At 47.6% G+C, this 22,982-nt stretch overlaps 1 protein-coding gene across 4 annotated transcripts in view; it reads right to left on the reverse strand.

Annotated features, from left to right (window-relative positions):
• Positions 1-22,982, reverse strand: part of CLCN6 (chloride voltage-gated channel 6) — a 33,359-nt gene that overhangs the window by 3,506 nt on the left and 6,871 nt on the right. For 3 of the 4 annotated variants that reach the window (XR_002321907.2, XM_020973691.2, XM_020973697.1), the window contains exons 5-22: positions 22,452-22,518; positions 21,185-21,291; positions 20,129-20,255; positions 19,607-19,674; positions 16,605-16,663; positions 15,568-15,700; positions 14,736-14,849; positions 10,436-10,602; positions 9,784-9,910; positions 7,946-8,072; positions 7,506-7,659; positions 7,235-7,394; positions 7,044-7,150; positions 5,134-5,320; positions 4,358-4,515; positions 3,976-4,132; positions 2,361-2,468; positions 1,864-1,989 (exon numbers count right to left, since the gene is read on the reverse strand). Coding sequence is in view for 3 of the 4 variants with exons in the window: in XM_020973691.2 (XP_020829350.1) it covers positions 1,864-1,989; positions 2,361-2,468; positions 3,976-4,132; positions 4,358-4,515; positions 5,134-5,320; positions 7,044-7,150; positions 7,235-7,394; positions 7,506-7,659; positions 7,946-8,072; positions 9,784-9,910; positions 10,436-10,602; positions 14,736-14,849; positions 15,568-15,700; positions 16,605-16,663; positions 19,607-19,674; positions 20,129-20,255; positions 21,185-21,291; positions 22,452-22,518 (2,253 nt within the window). In the remaining variant the exon portion in view is untranslated. The remainder of the gene's footprint in view (positions 1-1,863; positions 1,990-2,360; positions 2,469-3,975; positions 4,133-4,357; positions 4,516-5,133; positions 5,321-7,043; positions 7,151-7,234; positions 7,395-7,505; positions 7,660-7,945; positions 8,073-9,783; positions 9,911-10,435; positions 10,603-14,735; positions 14,850-15,567; positions 15,701-16,604; positions 16,664-19,606; positions 19,675-20,128; positions 20,256-21,184; positions 21,292-22,451; positions 22,519-22,982) is intronic. The other variant, XM_078145674.1, reaches the window with a different exon arrangement.

A 22,982-nucleotide genomic window follows, 5' to 3' on the forward strand; every position in this document is an offset into this window, starting at 1 on the left:
TCATGTTTTACATGACTGTGTGTGCACAACCTACATCTGACTGCTTACCATCTCAGGGAGGGGAGGAAAGGACAGAATTTGAAATTCAAAACTTTTAAAAATGTGAAAAAAATTGTTTTAACATGTAATTGGGGAAAAAATTAAATACATTAAAAAAATAAAAAGCCATTAAAAATACTCATTTCAGGAAGCATTCAGTTTCTAGGCAAAGATCAAAGATAAACCTGTAAGTCTTTTGGTCACCCCAGTAGATGCTTAATAAATATTTACCGAGTAGATTTCCAAGAGCTCAACTGGCAGTCAGGACTGACACACCCCTGCCCTACACCGGCCTCAGTCTAGCTGGTTTTTACTACCTGCCAGCTCGATCGCCCTCCTCCTATCAATGTACCCATGCAAGACCAGCTGCCAACCGATGGAAAGTCTCAGTATTAAGAAATCACGCCCATCGGCCAGCCAGCAACAAGGATAGTAGATGCATCTCTGAGAAACACAAGAGCATTGGAAAGGGAATTCTCCCATTCACACAGAGAAATCACTTCAGGTCAGGAGACAGACTCGGGACAAGGATTATAGTCAAAGAAGCTTGGGCCAATGAAGAGTAAGTGACAGGCTGAGTCTGAAAGAAGAAAAAATGAAGGCCCAAACCGTCCCTAGAGAACAGCAGACAAGACTAACTCAGGAATTCTCTCTTGCGGTCTCTGCTGGTGCGAAGCTGGGGCCACCTGCTGGCCACATGTGGCCCTCCCTGCCTCCAAGGCAACCTTCATACCCCAGTCAGACTTTGCTTCCATACACAGAGCTTGGCTCAGGTCACTGATCTGGCCAAGAAGCTTCAGTGGCCCCAGCTCCCTGCCCCACACGTGACATTCCATTTCCCGTCTCCAGGCCTGTCCTCATGCCTGGAACGCTGCTCCTCCTCACCGATGCCTCTCAGAATCCCTAGCTCAAGCACCACGTCTTGGCTCAGGCCTTTCCTGACTTGTCTCGCTTCTCTCTCAACACAATTACCTTGTATTTATTTTGTACAGACTTATTTATGTATGGCTATTTCACTGTCTTTATCTCCAGTGTCTAGCAAAATGCCTAGCCTTGAGTAAAAGCTTGATAAACACCTGCTGATGTATTGACCTCTCAATACACCTAGCAGTTTCCCACCTCCATGCCCATGCCCCAGCCCTGCCAAAAACCCTGCCAAAAGTCAGGAGTGACTTTTGAGCAAGTGAATGACAGGGACCATTGCAGCAGTAAAGAGCACACACAGCACAAGGTCACAGGAATCAGTCCTGTGTGTCCCCAGGCTCACTCTCCCCCGACCACAGGAATCCATTCCATCCTATCAAAAACTTGAGGCGTGGGCGGCATGTCACATCAAGGAGGAAGCCGTCGAGGCCCATCCCCTCTGCGGTGCACGGAGGTCTGTGACATGAAGCCCTGCTTGTAACAGGAGCTAATCTGAGTGCGTGTGTGCGATCTATGTGCCCAGACCTCAGGTCTGTGTCCTCTCAGACTGAGCTCGGGTCTCTGCACAGGGAACCTCAGCCTCAGAGGCAGAGCCTGAAGGAGGAACAGCCACGCTCCCAGCTGATGCACAAACACGTTTCTCTTGGCAATGGCCTTGCCCTCTCCCCAGCTTTTACACACCATCTGGTGCACTTATCATGGATTACTGTCCTCAATTACAGTTCCTCGGATACATCCTCTCCCCACAACGACAGGACCCATCACTTGAGCTTTAATCCATGCCAGCTGAATTACACAGATTCTGTTTGGAAGGTGCAGACACTGGCAGCCCAGGTGGGAGACTCTGAATGCACAAGCTCCCTCTCCCTTGCTCAGAACACACAAGTCACAAGGACTTACCTCCCCCACTGCGTTCACCACTGGCAAGTGTCTGAGGCCCATCGTTCTAAACAAATTGAAGACCTGTGAGACGTGAGTATTGGGCGAGACCGTAAACGGTGACGGGTTCATGTATGGGGTAACATCCTGAGGAGCCAAAGAGTTCACAGATTACCTCAGATGCATTCTACTACCCAGATGTAAGAGACAGGCAACAAAGGGGCTCAGCCCTGGAATCCCAAAGCCCTGGGCCAGAGTCCCACCTTTGGCACAGACAAGTTCTGTGATCACTTCTTAGCCCACTAAGGAGCTTAAAGACTAAGCTGCAGTGGAATTGCTGGTGCGCGTTAAGGCAGGGGAGGGATACCTTGGATCAAAGTCCAGATCTGGATCCCAACCCCACCCGAGACCCCAGCGTCAAGGCAGTCTCATCAGAGTGGGGTCCTCCCTCTGACGCCTGGCTCATCTCTCCTTCTCCAAGCTCCCCTCCTGAGTCCCGAAGGGACGCCCCTTCTTACCACAATCATCCGGGGGTTCAGCAGGGTCAAGTCCAGGTCGTGGATGTCCGGATAGCGGGGATAATCCTCAGCCATCTCGGCATAGGAGAGCCGAGGCTGGCTAGCACTCTGCAGTTCAAACCAGGACAGTGGTCCACAAAACAATCCCATCTAAAGAGGCTGATCCCACCTACTAGTTGGGGTTTGCCACGAGACCATCCCACTAACTTGAGATAATGAAGAAATCCTCCTCAGTGCATCATTATCAACTAATCTCCTTAAAACACTGCTTCCACCCCATGACTCCCTCGCTAAAGAATCGAAACCGATTCCCAGCACACATCAGAATGACTCCAAACTCATCTTGATGTAAAGGCCCCACGTGATATGGAGCATCTTACCCAACCTGTCTCTTACCACACTATGTGGCAACTAGGTACTGTGGGAAGAATGCTAGCTTTGGAGGACCAGGACTTGGGTTCAAATCCCGGCTCTGTCACTCCCTAACTCTCTGACCTTGCCAAGTCCCCTTTCCTCTACAGGTCTTACTTTCCTCATCTACAAAATGGTACCAGGAAGGGCCAGGGCTTGGGGGGAGACAAGCTGGCCTCAACAATGTCTCAGGTCCCTCCCAGCCTAAATCGATGCTTCTCCCCGAGACAGACCCTCCACCCTGGCTACCTCAGTTTGCTCAGTGCCTCACACTTGATGAAGTTAGACACTAACAGTCACTCTGCACTGTGAGAGAGACAAAACCTAGGAATCTGATCTGACGTCGTTAACATCTGTCTCCCCAACCTAATTCTGAACCTCCATGAGCTGAAGAGTAAAACAGTGGTGTGTACCCACAAGCCACACTCCAAACGCAAGTAACTTAGAAGTTATGTCTCTAAAGAAGGAGCCCTCTGGACCTAACTTCGTACAGCTCACATCCAAGGGTTTCTGTCAATACTTCACACTGGGCAATGTGTAGGAGGCCATTTTGGGGGAGGAAAATTGGCAAAGTGTAAAGTGATTTTTAAAACTTTTAAGAATCACTTAAAAGGGGGGGGGCAGCTAGGTGGCACAGTAGATAGAGCACCAGCCCTGAAGTCAGGAGGACCTGAGTTCAAATCTGGCCTCAGACCAAACGCTTGACACTTACTAGCTCTGTGACCCTGGGCAGGTCACTTAACCCCAACTGCCTAAAAGCAAAAAAAAAAAAAAAAGAATCACTTAAAAGTAAGGGAGTTACAGTGACTGGGCAAAAGAGCCTATGAACAACTTGCCCCACCTACTGGGGAAAAAACTTCCTACCAGAATTAATGTGACTTCTTTTGAAAAAGCAAACGTAAGGAAATTCCTTCATACTAGAAATCCAAGTACAGACACTGTCGCTAAAAAAGAACAAGCTTAACAGCGCAAGACCAGAGACCACCAAGAAGACCCAAAGACCAGGCCTGGAGGAAGTGCTGGCCTCACGGACCACTGCCGCTGTCTCTCTGCCCAGAGAAGAGACAACTCAACAGAGGAAGAAGCAATGACAAAAGCAGTCACTGATGACTCACCTCTTCTCTCCCTGGGGAGCATGCTCACATCTCCTCTCACGCCTACTTAGCCATCAGAAGCCCAGAATCTAAAATGAAGTAAGACTTACCGACTGACTTTCAGAATAGCAAACTCCTCGGACCAGCAACGTGACGAGCTGCGATCGAAGAATCAGGCCATGAAAGGTCAACGGGCGGAAGCGTTCCTCCATGGTCCAGTCTTCACTGGGGGACTGGTCAGGGTACAGGTTGGGGTACGGAGTGTATCTGTTACACAAAAACAAACAGAGCTGACGCTTTAGGGTTTACCCTAAGCAAGCCATTTCACAGTATCTGCAAAAAAACCATCTCTATGTCCCTGAAGACAACTCGTCACTTCATTTACAGAAGGAAGAGAGATGAAAGCGCCAGAAGACTAGAACAGATGAGCAGTTACAGCGGATGGGGAAGGAAGTTGGCTCCTCAGCCCCCTGAGCCTGCTGGGAATCTCACCTCCTCTCCAGCATCTGCTGCAAGAGGTCCTCCTTCTCTGCCGGCTCCTCTGTGGCTATGTGTTCATCACACATGTTACGAAGCTCACTTGATGGGTAGGATTTCATAGACTGGCTCCTCTTGCGCTGCTCACCAGCCCGGGTGAGAATGCTAGATTTCTAGGAGAGGGAGAAGAGGCTTACAAGGAGGACAGAGGGCTTTTATAAATCCAAGTGAGTGGAAGGGGGAACGGGAAGGGAAGGATTATAGACTGTCTCTCTTGGCCAAACTGCTAGAGTAAAGCCAACCTCCACAGCACTAAGCTTTGGATGAGAACTCAGCCTTGAAGAGACAGCCCTTTGGCGCCACCAGAGGAGAAAGAGAACTCTCTCTGTGGTGTTCTGGTATACAACTAGAGGCTTAGAAAATCAACCCTGCAGATAGAGAGTTGTTTATAGTAGTTAACAGTTTAGGAGGAGTAATAAAGGTTGGTTCTATTTTCTTTCCTATATGTATACTTTCTGGAGGCAAGGGTATTCCGATCTAATGTCGGGGTTGAAACAGTAATGATTTTGTACTTATTTTCACACTGCTACATGAAGACTGGCATAGAAAGTTTTCAGATCTTCAATGGCAGAAAGATTTCATGTCGATGAAATCAGATTGTTGAAGAACATAGACACATATAGTGTACAGACAACTTCCAACTCTGAATATAAATAATGACCAAAGTGGTCTGAGGGGCAAGTAACCTCATTTTCCTCTTCCCTTTCCCAACATAAATCTATTTCCCTTACCTTGAATTTTATGTTGTTACTGATCAACTGATTTCCCTTCATGAACTCCTTCTCGTTGCCCCGATTCTCCGTCACCACAGGGAACGCGTGGTGGACTGTGGTGCGCAGGATGCTGACCAGAGACTGGATGCGAGTATGGGGGTAGACGTATGTCAGGTTGGGCTCCATGATGTCGTTAGCTCTCAGCCTGGGAGGATGTAGACATCCAACCTCCTTGGAGAGGTTGGATTTCCAAAGGGAGACCTAGCCTTAACAGAACACTGAACTACCTTCCAGAGATGTGTTAATTTCAACATTCAAGGGGACCATCTTGCAGATGAGTATAAGCTCTGACTCGTATGTTAAAAATCTCACAGATTTACCATCTCTCCCAGCTCTATCTGCGAATTATCTGCTGGAGCTGTCCTAAAAATAAGTTTATATGCTAGATTACCAGTGTGTTACACAGTTCAATCTTTTTGCTAGTAATGCAGCATTTTAATAGGCATATGTGGAAATTCTGTAAAATGGAGTGGTTTCGTTTGTATGCATGTCATGTAATCCAAATTAAAAACCAGTTGCTCTCCTGCACACAGAGCCCCCAAATGATGTTTTCCTGAACTTTCCATAACACTTTGACAGGCTTCTGAGGACTGAAAACAAATCCCCAGACTCCATCAAGCTGGTGACTACTTTCTGTAGCCAAAACACTTTTTGTGCTTAGAAACTAAGCTAGACTGTCATCCTGTCAATAACATCTTTAGGCTAAAGTCCTAGTAGTAGGATCTCTCAATCAAAGAAGATGAAGTTTTGTAGTTTTTGGTTGTCGCCACATTATTTTCCTCCAAAGAACAGAACAATTCACAGCTCCACCAGTAGTCTAACATTATGTTTTGTTTCTCCACAGGCCTAGCAACACTGAATTTTATCATTTTTAGTTCTTAGCCAACCTAACAGGCAAAAGATGGTCATTCAAAATTGTCTTCATTTTAATTTCTCTGATTATAAGAAAGTTTGAACAATTTTTCAAATTGCTGAATTTCCTCTTTTAAGAGCTGCCTATTTATATTATTTGACCACTTATCTATTGGGGAAGGGATGTTGTTAAGTCTTATAAATTTGTGTCAATTCCTCATTGGTTTTAAATGTCATTTTTATCAGACATATTTATGGCAAAACATTTACGCAATTGTTTTCTTTCTCTTTTATTTTAGAAGGATTGCTTTTTGTTGGGCATAAATTTATTACTTTGCTTCCTGTAACTTCTGTTTATTGAATATCCTCCTCTTCTCCAGAACTTGTATAGGTAAAATCATTCCACTTTATAATTTATCTTTTTATGTGTCTAAAAGAGTCACCATTTTTTCCCCCAAGGCAATTGGGGTTAAGTGACTTACCCAGGGTCACTCAGCTAGTAAGTGTCAAGTGTTTGGTCTGAGGCCAAATTTGAACTCAGGTCCTCCTGACTTCAGGGCCGGTGCTCTATCCATGAGCCATCATTTTTATTTTTATGTGTGGCAATCGGGGTTAAATGACTTGCCCAAGGTCACACAGCTAGCACGTGTCAAGTGTTTGGTCTGAGGTCAGATCTGAACTCAGGTCTTCCTGACTTCAGGGTTACTGCTCTATCCACTGCACCATCTAGCTTCCCCGAGCCATCATTTTTAACTAAGGAGACACCAAGTCTGAACAATCATGGTTGGGAAATTTTTAGTGTTGCTATACAAGCCTAATAATGCACTGGACTATCGAAGCTCCTGTGCTGTCTTTGTACTGTGGCTTTTTTACAACTCATTTTTCTAGTCCATTTTTAGTGGATTCTAAACCCAGAAGTCTTCCCCATATCCCCAAATGTTATTCTGTTCCCAGCCCTTTGACCTGAAGTATTTTCTACTCGGAAACTTTGGAATAAGATGGAACCACCGCCTCACTTGTCCATTTCCACTTGCGTCTCCCACTCGAGAAGCGGCACCCCCCGAAGTCCCACATGGATGTCGTAAATGCCTTTGTTGAAGAAGTCCCCAGTCCACTTGGCCACCTGCAACACAAAACGAGGACCTGAGAGAATCCAGGCAGAAGGTAAACTGACCCGTTAACTGGGGAGGGGATAGGAGGCATTTACCATCAAGGTGATCATAATGGGAAGCCCGTAAGTGATCTCGTTGGTGGACTCTATCAGGATGACGGTAAGGCTGATGGTCATTCGCACCACACCACCCAGGAAAGCTGCGGCACCAATCAAGGCAAAGGTCCCTGAATAGATGTGGCCCAATCCAATGTAGCTAGTAAGGAATGAGGTCAAACACAGGAATTAGGATTGCACGGTTGCTAGGCTGGGGAGCAGGGGAAGAAATACATTCCGTAACACGTGCATGCATATGCACACAGGGCACCTTTTCAGAACGTTGGCAACTAAGCGTCCAAAAGCAGCTCCACAGAGCAGGGAGGGCACGAAGAGGCCGCTTGGAACCGACATGCCATAGGTCCAGCATGAGAGTAAGAAGTAGAGGATGAAGAACAAGGCCAGCGTGACGGGGCTGAAAGTCCCTGTATGAGCAAAGAGCAGCCCAGGTCACACAGGCAAGGGCGCACACAACCACCTCACGTCATCTCCTCTCACCGCCTCAAGGCCCCAAACCCAGAACCTTATCCTGGTGAGTTCACAAGTCCTGCCATTGCTTAGAATCCCTAGGGCAGGCTCAGCACCATCCTCCCATGGTGCTTGGTGCTTCCCATGGAAAAGGCTCATCAGCCTGGGGTGGGAAGGAATGCTGGGCTGGACTGGACACAGGAGGGTGGTGGGGCCAGCAAGGCTCCATCTTTTGGAACTCACCATCTTGGTGAAAGAGCTGCAGGATGGCAGATTCTTGGGGGTTGAAGAATAGCGTTGCCATGTCATTGTAGGTCTCATTGGGGCAAAAAAAAGTTTTGATGCTTGCATTCACATCTTCTGAAGTAACCTGATGATTGGGAACCAAACAGTTGTTAGATGGCCAGATAACCAAGGCATGCTACGAGCCTTCTCACTGGATGTTGTCCGTAGAGAAAGTAGGGCCTGGAAGCTCTGACTACAAATACAGTGGGCAGCAAAATATGAAGCCAGGTGCTAGAAAGCAAGCAATTCCAATGTTGAATTACAGGGAATGCTTATGAAAATGAGAAAAACAAGCAATAAAAATAACGGAGGCTATCTCTGTACCTATATGCTCACATGAAGTGCACTGACTCAAATACCCAGTTGTTCTGGTGGGTTCATCTTTTGGTGGTCCCCAATCAACCCTGTGTGTTAAGGGCCCATCTAACTCTGGAAGGATGGATGGGACACAGGAGAGAAAAAGAGCTTGGACTTGTATGAGGACAACTTAAATATGCAAACAAGGTTGGGGCACATTCTGACTCAAAGGAGCTACTTTAGTTTCAGGGAAAAGGCTTCTGCCCTATTGTTACTCAGAAGAAATACCGTGTTTCTGGATTCTCCTGCCCACGCTTCTAGCTTTTGTTTACCTCTTTTGAAAATCCAAGTGAGTGGGTTCCCAGTGCATTCACACTGCTCTTTAATCAGCTTCCCTTTCCCTCCTCACTGGAATTAATTCTCTACCTTCAAAATTTCACAACTGAGAGCTCTCTCCCTCCTTCTTCCCTCAACTTTCCTGGGCTGACTTCCCCCCTACAGAACTTTAGCCAATGGGAACTTAGCTGTCCTTCCCCTGGTTAGGGGAAGTCTTTGAAATCTGCTCTCTTGGGTGCACTGTTTTCTTTCCCTTCCCTATCCCAAGTGCTAAGATGGAGCATTCACAGAGCCCCCAATATTTCCACCCCAACAATCAGTTCCTCCCTGAATAATGTTCTGATGCATTCCAGTAGTTCACTGGGGGTAATCACAGAGCTACATTGAAGGGACTGACAGAAAAAAGGTCCCGAAGGACTTATGTGACCTTCCAGCCAGTTCCAAGGGCTCTATGGGTAGAGAGGGAAAGAGAAGGAAGCAGATTCATGACGCTGGGGCTAGAACTCCACCATTTTCCATTAAGCTACCATATACCTACTGACCAAAGATTTGGTTGTTAAGCCAGGTTGGCAGAGGATTAAGAACAAAATGTGAGGGAATATATCTCCTCAGGGATGAGTCCTAGACATCATGGGGTATTTAGGACACCACAGAGAGGCAATTAGGCTGAACCATGATGAGAGAGATAAGCTTATTACAGGCAGAATTGGGAACTAATCTTTCAGAATGGGAAGGAGAATACCTCGAGCTACAAACATCAAAAGAATGAGGGGAACCTCTGAGAAGAGCCAAAAAAATTATAAAAGCTCTGGGGTCCTTGACTGGAGAGCTAAGCCGGGCCTCAAGGGAGAAGCGGAAGAAAGACGCTCACTTGGGAACCGCTACAGGCGTGTTCTGGACTCAGACGACAGGAATAGAAAGGGGCCTTCAGTGTTTTCTCCTCTTCCTTCTAGGATATCCAACCCAATTCACCAGAATAGGAAAGCAGACTAGAATTCTGGTGGGCATTCTCTAATAAGGGCTGCGCCTGGATGAGGCTTCCTGTGAGGGTTCTCTGTGTAAGCCTGAGAGCCCCTCTTAGTTCCAGGCAAAGGCATGGCAGAGGCTTGCACATTCTGCCCATATGTACGTATGGGGACCTTGTGTCACGGGACAGAGTGTACCTGTGGCTGGAATGAGTCATTACCACTCTGACTTGCAGAGGATATTTGCCGGCACTCTCCCAAAATCATGGAAGCAACAAATACCACAACCGTAGTCATCAGGGATACCAACAGACTTTCCAAGACTCTATGAACAAAACACAAATCAGATCTTGTTTTAAAAAAGAGCTCTTAAAAAAAAAAACAACCTGTCTCTCAGAAAATCCTTCTCTATAAAACCTCCCCCCACCCCACCCCAACCCCTTTAAACAGCATTTGCAACATCCTCCAGTCAAGGCACCTGCTTCCTGCGCTCAGACTGGGGGAAGGGCAGTGGGCAGCGGCTCCTCAACTGCACACAGCCATAGAGCCTGCTGCCCAGATCTTGGGGATGAGGGGAGAGCCCTTTACCCCTCAAGGTCAGCAGAGCCCCACAGAAGGGAGCCCTCTTGGGCAGGACCCAAAGGACACGCTGACCTCTCCTAAGCTCCCAAACCTGGGGCTCTGCTCTGCTGACTGGCACCCAGGATGGCAGCCCTGTGGCTGATGCTGTCTAGACTGGATTATCCAATTTGGGGCATCGAGGGCATGTTCCCAGGAGCTCCCGGCCCTCTCTCCTACAAAGTTAAAAGAGCCATGCTGCGCAGGGAGGAGGAGGCAGCAACACAGATACCTGACAAGCTTAGGTTTCGGGTGCACGTTTCGCATACGGTACTTTGCAAGCCTCTTGTTCAGACAGTTGAATGTGGCTCCAAGGAGGCCCCCAATGACCCCCATCACGATGAAGAAACCCAAATCCACAGCTGTCCAGAGGTGACATTTTTTATCAGAGTCAGAGCACTGAGAGAAGAAGGGAGAGGGAGAGAGGGAGGGAGAGAAAACGAGCGTGCAGTGAACACAAAGGAGAACAGAAGAGAGGAAGACAGCCAAGAGCAGATGCAAGCCACACCCTTCTAACAGAGCCGACAAGATGCAAGGAAGTGATTGCCACGCACACCCCCATACCAGACAGACACCCACCACCCCAGGAAGCTTCTGGCAGCCCTCGTGGGCCCACCCCGGAGCAGCCGGCCTACCCTTCCCTCCCCAGAGGAAGAGGGACACAGCCACCACCAGCCTGGGCCTGTCCCCTAGACCTTCTGCTGATCTGGGCCCGCTAGGTCCAGTGGATGCTGCCATCCTATATAGCGCCATGCCACTGCTGTCTCCTCCCCCTTCTGCCTGCTGAAGGTCTGGCCAAAACCCAGCAGGAAAGGACTCAAAGAAAGCCCTCAAATTGTCTAACTCCCCGGTCTCTCCAGAGACCTCCTTCTATCCACTGCTATTCTACTCAGATTCATTCCTCAATGGTTAACGTACTCCCACCCCATTACGCTCTCCCATGCCAGGGATACCGAACCCCCAGCTGCCAAAAGACAAACCTTTTTCCTTATCCCCACTGTCCACTCCCTTCTCATCCACCTACCCCACAATGTCTGTCTCCTTCACTCCTGTCTTCCATAATGAGGTGGCCCTTCTTGCCAAGGCAAACTCCTTTAGATATACAAGGGATTGTACCCCATCTCCTCCAGCAGACTGCCCCCTCCATCATCCCCATCTCTCCCTCCTCTTCAGTCTCTCCCTGTCTGCTGGCTGCTTCCCAGCTGCCTACAAACATATCCACATCTCCCCAGCCTTGAAAATCCTTACTTTGTCCAACCATTCTCACTAGCTTTCATTCCCTCCTTCTCCTCCCATTCGTGGCTATGCTCCTCAAGAAGGCCGTCTGCGATAGCTGCCCCTACCTCCTTCTCCCTCTCTTCTTAACTCTGCAGTCTGGCTTCTGATGCCATCACTTAACAGAAACTGTTCTCTCCAAAGTAACCCGAGGTCTCTTCAATAGCCAGATCCCCTCTTCTCCATCCTCCTCCTTCTGCCCTCCCTGCAACCTCTGACACAGTGCATCACGCTCTTCTCTGGGTGTACAGGACACTCCCCTCTCCTGGACTGCTCCTCAGTCTCTTTTGCTGGATCTTCACCCAGATCATTCCCCGCTACTCATGGGTGCCTCTCAGAGCTCTGTCCTGGGCCCTCTTCTCTTCTCCCTCTATCCTACTTCACTTGGTCTTCTCATCATGGATTTAATGACCATCTTTATACTATGATTCTCAAATCTACTTATCTAGCCCTCACCTCTCTGCTGACCTCCAGTCTCCCATCTCCCACTGCCTAGTGGACATCTTGAAGCGGATATCCCATAGATCGAATAAGCTCAACATGTCCAAAACTGAACTCAGGACCTCTCCCCCCACATCTCCCTAACCCTCTCCTCTTTCACATTTACCTGTGACTGTGGAGGGCACCACCATCCTGCCAGTCTCTCAGCTCATAACCTAGGGTCATCCCTGACTCCTCACTCTCTCTCATCCCCCATACCAATCTGTTGTCAAGGCCTGCCAATTTTACCTTTGTACATCTTTCCTACAGGGCCCCATCTCTCTTCTGACATCGTCCCCATCACCTGGACCATTAGCAGTCTGCTTGGTGGTCTGCCTGCCACAAGTCCCTCTCCACTCCAGTCCAGCCAAGAGCAGCTCTGAGGGTTAGGGAGATGTGTAGTACAGATAATGGTGACTATTACCTACTGACACTCAGGACAGTCTCTCTTTTATTTTTTTACTCCCAATGAATCCAGAGCCTGAGACTCTCTCAACTCTTGCCTTCACAGCAGGGGATTTCAACATACATACTGACATCCCCTCCAGTACCAAAACTTCCCAGTCCTGTCTACTCAGCCTTCCACTCGACTTCAGCCAAACACAAGAACTCTGATGTTGCCATCGCCTACCAGCATCCCATTTCCATGTTCTTGTGCTCTACTTTTCCTCTCTTTGATCAGTCTTTGAGGAGTCTACCTTTCCCGTTCCCTTACAACTCCTAACTCAGTCAATCCTAATTATCTGTGACCTCGAATCCCTCCATTCTTTCTGAGACTACACTCTCCTCCTCAATTTCAATCTCTGGGGAAACAGCTCAAACTCTACTGGCCACTGTTCAATCTTTCATTGCCTTGTCTTATGGCTGATCGTACTTTGCCAACCTCCTACCATTAGCTTCCTTTGTACGATACGTATCCAAAGGGGCTGCTGAATTCAGCCAGGGAAGCCATGAAACTATGCTGATTAGGTCCACTAGAAATTTCTATTAATGTCAAATCAGCCCTCCCTGAAGCAATCCATGGACTTCTCCCTGACTGCTATCTATCCCGCCCTCTGGCTGTTCTACACTTTCTCCTCCCTCCTCAAGCCTTCTGCAATCCATTTCCTCACCAACCCTCTAAGCTCAGGACTTGGAAGCTGTACATCACCAAGAGCTGTTTCCTTCCATCTCACATAACCCAACTATTCTCCCCACCACAGCCTCCTTCACTCTAGTTGCAGATGAAGAGGCGGTCCTTGCTTGTCAAGGCCAACTCTTTCATGCACACCCTTGGTCCTCTCCCCCTACCCTGGTCATCTAGACCAGCTGCCTCCACTTGCTTCTAAACCCTCTGAAATACAGCTTCTGATCTCATCATTCCATTGAAACTGCCCTTTCCCAAGTTCCCAATGATCTCTTGATTGCCAAATGTAATGGCCTTTTCCCAATCCTCGTCTTTCTTCAATTTCTGCACCATTTGCCTCTGTTCATTGCCTTCTCGTCTTAGACACCCTTTCCTCTCTCTGCTTTCACGACACTGCACCCTCCTGGCCCTCCTCCTCCTCCTCCTCCTACCCCTCCTCCTCAGCCCCTTTGCTGAGTCTTCATTGACACCACTCCCACTAATCATGGGCATTCCCCAGGGTTCTGTTCTGGGCCCTCTTCTCTACACTATCTCATGTGGTCATCTCATCAGCTCCCAATTGTTCAATTATGAGCTCTAGGTAGAAGATTCTTAGAATTCAGTATCTGACCTGAGTTTCTCCCCTAAGCTCCAGTCCCACACGACCACGTGCCAAGTGGACATTACAGAGGCATCTCAAACTTGACACACCCAACACAAAACTTGTTACCTGTTCCCCAAACTCTCTGCTCCTCTGAATTCCGTCACCCAGGCTCACAATTTCTGTGTCACTCACGCCCACACGCATTTGGTCCCTAAGTCATCTTTTTGCCCTCACAAAGTCTCTGGTGCATGTCCTCTCCTCTCAGCCCCACAGCCACCTCCCTAGTTCAGGCCCTCATCACCTTTCACCTGAACGTGACAATGGCCCTCTACTTCATCCCCTTGTCTCCATCTCTTCCCTCCAATCCACCCTCTATTTGGCTGACAAAGGGATTTTCTAAAGCATAGGTCTGACTACTTTACCCCTCTGTGGCTCCTGATTACCTCTGGTATCAATTATAAAGTCCTCTGCTTAGCACATAAAGCTCTTTGCCAGCTGGCTCCTTCCAACTGTCCAGTCTTCTGACACTCACTCCCTTCCACATGCTCTGCGACCTAGCACACCTATGACCTATGTCGCTCCTCCAGCACAACACCTGGCCCCTCTCCTCTCTATGCCTTTGAACCTGCTGCCTCCCAAGCCCTGACTGCTCGCTTTCCTAGTCCTTACTGCCTAGAATCCCTGGCTGTCTTCAGACTCTGCTCAAATTCCACCTTTTGCAGGCCTTTCCCGGTTCTCCGGGTAGTAAAGCCTTCCTCTCGAAGACTGCTTTCCATTTAATCAGCATGAATCTTGAACATAATGATTTCTCTACAAGTTGTCACCCCCGTTAGAACAGAAACTCCCTAAGGGCAGAGCCCACTTCTGCCCTTTGTACCCCGTGTTCAGCACACAACAGCACTTAATAAATGAAGCTGACTGGCTAGGAAGAAAGACGACTTTCCGCTGCTCTGAAGGGCAGAACTAGGGCTCTCTGATGGTCTTTCTGACCCCTGCTCTTTGGCACAAGCATTAACGCTGATTTTCAGGGAACAAAGATAAAAAGTCGGCAGTCGGGACGACACTAACCTTGAACTCCCCAAAATTCAGCAACCCGGGGAGCTGGAAGGAACCCCAACTTCCAAACTGGATTCCAGAGCGAAAGAAGTTCAGGGTGAACGTGGCAGCCATGGAACAAAAGAGCTGAAGAGAGAAGAAAGAAGAGAGGAGAGCTGAGAAGTGACGAGCTCGCCTTCCTGAGAGACGTTTCCTCCCGGAGGCCAGGGGAGGAAGGAGAAGCAGAATCTGTGGCACATATTACATTCAGCACGGCCGGGTCACGGATGAGAACCCCAAACTCAGGGGCTAGGAGCAGAAGCGTGCTAATGGAAAAAGCCCCGAGTTCTAGCTGTGCAGAGATGACTGTTAACTGGGTACCCAGCAGAGGGGAGTCTTCCTCAGACCCAGGGGGCACCTGAAGTCTCTCCAGGCCTGAGAGTCCACGGTCCTGGCCGGGAGACAACCTTACTGGCAATGCAGTAGCTGCATTTATGGGGGTCTAGCTCAGATCCAACCTCTCTAACTCACAGGGTTGTTGGGAAGACAAAATAAGAGAAGGGATTTCTGTAAAGTGCTTTGAAATGACATTTTGTGGGCCGATACCTGAGGCTGTGAGTGCCTATGCTAAGGGCAGAAGCTGGTCCCTGATTCCCTCTTATTCATCTCTCTAGTCTCCCCGGAGCTCCAGGGGTCAAGTACAGAACAAAGAGTGGGGAATTCAATTCTCTGTAATAACCACACTCCTGCCAGGAGGGGGTTTCAGTTTTAAACTCAAACCCAGGAGATCAAGTAAGTATTCTCTTGGCTGGTAAGGCCTCCAGCCAGTTCACACAGTATCCCACACTTCAAAGCCTCTTTTTACCACTTTCCAAGTGAGTCCCTGGTTCCAGAAGGATGACCCCTCTTCCAAGCTGAAGAGGGTGCCCCCAATGGGGGCCCCAAAAGCTGCGGCAACACCTGCAGCTGCACCTGCTGACACGAAATCTCGCTTGTCTCTAAGTGGGAGAGGAAAGGAAAAAATGTAATGCCCTGAGATGCTCAGCATGGGAAAGCCGATGTTCCATCACATTCCCCTGAGCTAACATGAGGCAGATTTTATCTCACACCCGAGACGGCAAGTAGGGATTCTGAGGTGGGGATTCCTATGCATGTAAAACTGCCTGAAGGTAAGGGTTCCTGGCACACAGGAGACTTTTTACCCATCCGGAAGTTCCCTTCTTATAGAAGAGCTCCCTAGCAGAGCAAAATCATTCTACGAACCTAAATGTTCAAATCATTTCTCATCAACTGACACCTCAGGACACATATTAGAGGTGTTCTGTAATCAAAAGCCCAACCACTTTCTCACATCTGCCTTTCCAAAAACCTCCGCATCAATCTTCACTAATGCAGATGTCAAAATCCTGGCTATTTCCAGAGAAAGAGCTGAATAAATGCACGCTAAGTATGGAGAGAACAAAGAACACATCTCTGGACCATCAGAAAGACTCTGTGTGTTTGTGTATGACAATTATCTATAGCAGAGGTGTTGAACACGATAAGGCCTGCAACACGAACCCAATTAAAATGTTCACTGGAAATATTTAACAAAATAAGTACACAACAAAACACACAAAAATATGCAATAAAACAAAATAAATAGACAATAAAAAATAAAACACGCTACATTTTAAAATGAAGTCAACAGGCAGTCTGTAGGGATCCTACTGCACTATCTGGTGGTCCCCATTTCTATCTGAGTTTGATCCCCCCCATCTATAGGCTATCTTAAACTCTGGATCATTTTTCTCCCCTGCTGCCCTCCATGCTTTTCAGCTTGATATCATGTTATAAATTTAAGCATTCTGTTTCCTGTCTCTAGAAGAGCTATTTAGAAGGTAATTCCCATTCCCTTCATACCTGTCACTTCGAAAATAGGGGAAGTTAAACTGGATTTTCCGCAAAGAGATGCTCTGGAACTGAAAATAGGAGAAAACAAATTCAGAGTGGGGAATTCAAGGGCCTAAAAATATATGTTATAGCCAAATGCCCCAGGAATCACTCTCGCACTCAGTCTCTTTTCCTATGTACAACTATACAGGATGCAGTAAGTATAAATTCCAAGTAACCTGGTGAAAAGAAAACATTTGCTTTAGGAGGCATTGGAGGCAGTGCCCTGACTTCTGGGGCCATCTTCCCGGGGGGTAGAGGGGTCTCAGGGACCACATGGTGCTCATTTTTGTATTTCCCTTTCCTAGTGGCTCAATTCGTTTTCGTTGCTGGTGAACAGATTAACTTTCCTTGTGGCTGGGGGTGTAGGAGATTAATAACTGGGCCGTCAAACAATCAACTCCACTATGCTGTAGGGAAGAATTCAAAACAGCTGCCCCAAGACAGAAGCAGCTCCTCTTAGGGGATTTGGCTGCCAGGAGGCCACATTTTTCACTCCATTCATCAAACTGCTCTGCTGTCCTCCGATCTCAGAACTAAGGCCCTCTGTTCCCTTTTTGCTCATTAACAGGATGGATCTGACTGGTGGTGGCTCTTTCCTGGGCTGCTGAGGCAGCAGTTTACCAAAGAATGCACTCTAAGAGAAAGAAGTCCTTTACTCCCACTGTCATCAGGGAGTCAGAGTGCCCACCTCTCAATATTTGAATTAGTCTAGAAAGTATGGCTCAAAACAATTGAAGGTTTCTCAAGCCAGGCTAATTCGGAGATAACCCCCTGTCCTAAAAAAAAACAGCCCTAAATCAATAATTCCCATCTGCTGTGTAGTCCTAGCTCCAGCAGCGAGTTTAACAAAAGGTTCCATGAAACCAAGATGAAACTAAAATCACGCCCCCACAAGGCGCCTAGCCCTGACTCGAGGGACTGCTGAGTTCGCTTTCACCTAACAGAACTGAGCCTCCCATGCCACATGTTCTCAGGTTTTGAAACTTAGCAAGACTTCTTGGTCCAAGTGACCCACCATTCTGAGAGAAAGGAAAGCTTCTAACTTCAGTGTCTTTTCAATCTCACTTAATGTTCTGGAACAAGAAACCCATCTTACTCAACCCAGGCTGATGCCAGGAAATTCAAATTCTGTGGGAAAGTGTCCACAGAATTTTCCAAACTAATCAGGGATGATGAATTTCTTTCCCTTTTCTGGGAAGTATGATGTGCATGTACACATCTGGAGTCCTTCCCGTTACCTCCTGGATTCTCTCTTCTGTTCTGTCTCTGACAAACAGGGAGCCCTCCTCATCGAGGAAGACTTGCTACTTGTGTCCTTTTCGCTTTTCTTCTGGGATTTTGCCCCTTCTATCATCTCTGCTCCTTTCCCAACCTTCAATCTCTGGCTAGCTTCCAAGACGCCTACAAATACGCCTGAGTTTCCCCTACTCTCCCCTCTCTTCCCCCTTTCACAAACTCCCAGAAGAAAGCACTCTACATCCATCGTCTCCATTTCTCCATCTCACTCACTTCTCCACCCTCTACGGCCTGCCTTTCAACCTTACCATTCAACTGATACTGCTCTCTCCAATGTTACCAAGGACTTTCTTATTACTGAATCTGAGGGTCTTTTCTCAGCCCTCATTCTTGTTGACTTCTCCGCAGCACCTGACACTACTGACTACCCCTCCCAGATGAGGTGCTACTTTCTCCTGAGTTTTCTACCATCTGGCTACTCTTAAGTCTCCTTTAAAGGATCATCACTCATGTCATGCCCGCTAACTAAGGGTGTCCACCAAGGGTGCCTATCCATCTTCTTTTCTCTCTCTACAACTTACGTCTCAGTAATTTCATCAGTTCCACCTACTGAATTATCCCTGTTGAGATGGCTTCCAGATCTACAGATCAAGAGCCATCCCTCCACTGAGCTCCACTCCTCCACTCCTAACGCCTGTTGGACAGCTCCAAAAGGCTGTCCCATAGGCAGCTGAACAAACTTCCCTCCTTCACCCAGGGAGGCAGCCCTTGAGTTGTCCCTGCCTCTCCTTTACTACCCCTCACTGCCTGTGCCCAATCACTTTCCACATCTGGGTGATCCTTCACCCATAACATCCTTCTCTTTTGACTCTTAAATCCACCACCATCTTTTGGATGCCTACCACCACGAACCCAGTTAATTGCAGTAGCCTCCTAATTGGATTGACAACATCCAATCTCTCCCCAATGTCCCTAAAGAACAAGGCTGGCCATGTCACTTGCCTGTTAAAAACCATCAGGGGTTCCCTTGTCTCTAGAATAAAATACAGACTCCACAAATTGGCATTCAACACCTTTCATAAGCTGGCTCTAGCCTTCTTCTGCAGGCTTAATTCAAGTTATTCCCCATCATAACAACATGAGAAGTCATCAAGCTCAGCATTCCATTTGCTGACTCCACACACTTGCAGGGATTTGTTCCTATCCCCAGGTCTAGAACATCCTAGAATTCCCAACCTCCCTCCTAGCTTAGCCCTCTGCCACCTTCCTTTCCTGATGCCATGGTTTTAGTGTTTTCTCTCTCTCTCTCTCTCCCTCTTTCTTCATCCACCCTCCTCTCTCCCCTCTCTTCCCCTTTTCCCTTTTCTCTCCCCTCTCTCTTCTTCTTCCTCTCTCCTCTCTTCCTCTTCTCCCCTCTCCTCTCCCTCTCTCTCCTTCCCTCCCTGCTTCCTCCTTCCTCTTCTTTCTCCCCCTTCTTCTCCCTCTCTCTTTCCTCTCTCTCCCCTCAAATTGTCCCTAGATGCTTTTCTCTTCACAAGCTGTATCCCCCAGTAGAATATAAGCTCCTTTCCAAGGCTAGAGCTGGCTTCTAGTTTTGTGCCTATTCTTAATGAGCCCTTAATAAATGATTGTTCGATTGGATTAAGGCTGGATCCTGCCTGCCCTTCCAGCTTGATTTCACAAGAATCCCTCACAAATTATGACAAAAGGCTCTTGGGAAAATCATTACTTACCTGAGGGAGTCCAGCCCCCACAACTGCACCACTGTGGATCATGGGACCTTCCTTCCCTACAAAGAGTCCTAAGAATAAGTTTAAAAAGATGGGCAAATTATTAAGAGACTGAAGGAAGTAGTGCCATGAGAAACAGTTAACAGTGACCATTATAAGGCTTTACAAAGGAACTGTGAAATGATTCACAAAAAGTGTTACTTAAAGCCACACTGTGGGGTTCTGGAGGAAATCTCCATTATGCCACAAATGCCTGAAGCAGCCCTGAAAATGAGCCCGACAGGAGGACAGTCAGCCACTTAAAATACTGATGGGAAACTCAAGAATTCTCAGTATGGTTTATCTACAGTAACACCATGCCATCAGAATGAATCATAGTGAAATTTGTGGATTTGCAGCAGTGAAACTCTCTTGACCTAAGTCTAATATATATAAATCTCTCTATCTATGTTTAACAATTACCATCTTGTTCTTCTCTCTGACACCACAAGGACAAGATAAAAACAACAAGAAAACCCTCCTCACCTCCAGCCACACTGAAAAGCACTCCCAAAACCTTGCACGCCAGGGTTCGGAGACGGATGATGCCCGGCACTTTCACACCATTCAGGTAGCATTTGATCTCTGGAATCCCAGAACCGGCTGCCACAGGCTGCCAAGACAATGGGAGCACTGAAATTCGTTTCCCTGTCAGGCTATGGAACATGATGACAACACAGTACGAGGCACAGTAACAGCAGTCCACATCTGGGCAGGTTTCAGGCTAGCAAAGTGCTTCCCTCTATGACCTCACCAAAGCTATGAGATCTGGGAAGCTTGCAAAGGAGCCCTCCTCCCTCTCCAGGCTCCTTCCTGACTTGCCACACAAGGCTCCTCACCCTGGAAGTTCCTGCTGCCCCTGGAATTCTCACCCCGAAAATACACTCGGCCTCTGTGGTCCCTTTCTCAGACTGAATGGGCTTTGTGACCCAGGTAGGGCTGAGACGACGGATTTCAGGGGCAGAGAATTTCCATTTTAAGGATGGAGGGGGCACCCTGCCCAGGCCACCCAAGTCTTCATTTCTCTCCCGACTTTCTCTACTACTGTCCTCCAGCCCCCTCCCAATTTGTCAGCTTTCTTCCACGGTCTGCCTTCCCCTATTAGAAGCTAAGCTCCTTGAGGGCAGGGATTTTCTTTCGGCTTGTCTTCCTAATCCCAGCACTAAGCCTGGTACCAGGAACATAGTAAGTGCTTATATGCTTAATGCCATCAGCCTTTTAAACAAAGGCTCACTCACCTCCAAGTCAATTCATAAAGTTTCAAGGGAAATTCCCTCATTTCCCACCTGCAGCTCAGCTAAGTTTCCACTCCCCAGATACCCCAAAGTCCTCCCTCCAGCTCCCTCTCCAACCTCCTTTTGTGTGCATCTTCTCCCCTTAGACAGTAAGCTTCCCGAGGGCAGGGACTGTCTTTTTTTTTTTATTTGTATCCCCATTAATAAGCACAGTGCCTGGCACATAGCAGGCACTTCATAAATGTTTATGGAACCTGACTGAAAAACTCCCCCAATGAAAGCTCCCACAAGCAAGATGCCTTCTTACCTCGATCAGGACAAGCAGACTGGCTAAGAAGACAAACGTCAGGTTAAAGCCCAGAAGTTCAAGGAGGGAGAGGGCGAGGCATCCCTTCTCGCTGCATTCCTCCACCGCTTTTGGTCTGTGTCAAGGAAGCTCTCACTGCCCACTAAGGGCATGCCGGTGCACAGTGGCAGCAGGGCCCCGCACTCCCCATCCGGCTCACCCCTGATGGAGATGGCATTTGATGCTCACCAGATCTAAGAAAATGTGTTAAATTAGGAAGCCTCTCAGCTCTTTACAGGCGGCTTTGAGACCCAGGCAGCGCCAAGACGACATATTTCAGGGGTAGGTAAGAACACTAATACTAAGCTAACAGAAATCAACACCTTTCTCTTCGTCATGAATTTAAGAAGCAGAACTCACACCAAACAGGGCCGTGGCTCATCTACAAAGGGGATACTGCCATCCGACTGCTCTGCTGAACAACAGGCAACAGAAGAGGTTTTGTTTTTTAAAAGGGGTGGGGAAAGCCCTCCGAGGAGGAGAGAGCCAAAGATCAAAGCAGCAAAGGAACGATTCAGGAAGGTCTGACAGCCACAGAAGAGTGACAATTCTGGAAGAGAATCTGTCCTCCGCACCAGGCCCCAGACTGGGTCTTTAAGCCCAGGGCCACAGACTGCCTTAGGAATAAAAGCTGATTGAAGGCATCTTTGTCAATCACAGAACCTATTCTGTGGACGTGTTCCAGGACAGCTCAGTTATCCTTTAAAAAACTCATGCTTCCAACTCCAAGGGATCCGTGATGAAAAATGCTATCCCCTTTCAGAGAAAAAATGGATGGGCTCGCAGTGCAGAAGGAAGCAGACTCTTTTGACTTGCTTTTATTTTTCTTGGTTGATTGTGTGTGTGTGTGTGTGTGTGTGTGTGTGTGTGTGTGTGTGTGTGCTGCAACATGGCTAAAAGGGAAATATGTTCCAGCCTTCTCAAGGGGAGGGAAAGGAGGAAGGGAGAAAACTTGAATGAATGTTAAAAACTTTTGAAGATGTAATTGGGAAGTATTTAATAAAATAAATAAAAAAATATTTTTAAAAAAGAAGAAACTTGTTCTTCCTTTCAAAGCATTACAGCCCCAGACAACCTTCAAGCATCATTCTGCTCTTACTGATCTTCCTCTCATCCTGGGAAGCCTGCTGAGAGACTGATTTGGGGTACACATCTGAAAACCATATACTAATAAACAGCACCATGAAATTTAAAAATCCAATAAAGTCAAAAATCATGAAAAGGATACAAGCCTGTACAACTCGGAACTTGAGCTGGGTGAAGAGTCGTACAAAGAAGTCCACAAAGAGGCCCACCTGTCGATAACAAGGGAAGCATTCAATCATCTTCTTCCTCTTGTGGTTAAGTGGAAAAAGCCCTTGATTTGGAGGAAGAGGACCTGAGTTCATGAATTTAAGAGTCAGGTGATATCTCTGGGCCCGGTTACAATATCTGCTGTGTGTATGTGTGTGTGTGACTGACAATCCTCTTCAGGGTTAATGATGATAAGCCATCAGTTATAGTTGTAGTTATTCCTACCAGGAATCATGTGAGCTCCTGTTTCACCACTGTTTTTCAGCATGGGATACCCCTGGGAGCTCCCTGAGGATAGCTAGGAAACATGGCCATCCATCCTCACCCATAATCCTCTACTATCCAGGCAGTAAATGAGCAATCTGTGAGCTGGGGCACGGAATTCCAAGTTCTCATCTCTGCTCTCTGGTGTTCCACCCACCAGCTTTTGTCTGTGCCTCTCCTTCTAGCATATCTACCCTCTTCT

This window comes from Phascolarctos cinereus, unplaced genomic scaffold, assembly GCF_003287225.1.
Source record: "Phascolarctos cinereus isolate Bilbo 61053 unplaced genomic scaffold, phaCin_HiC Scaffold_726;HRSCAF=1367, whole genome shotgun sequence".
NCBI classification, from domain to species: Eukaryota; Metazoa; Chordata; class Mammalia; order Diprotodontia; family Phascolarctidae; genus Phascolarctos; species Phascolarctos cinereus.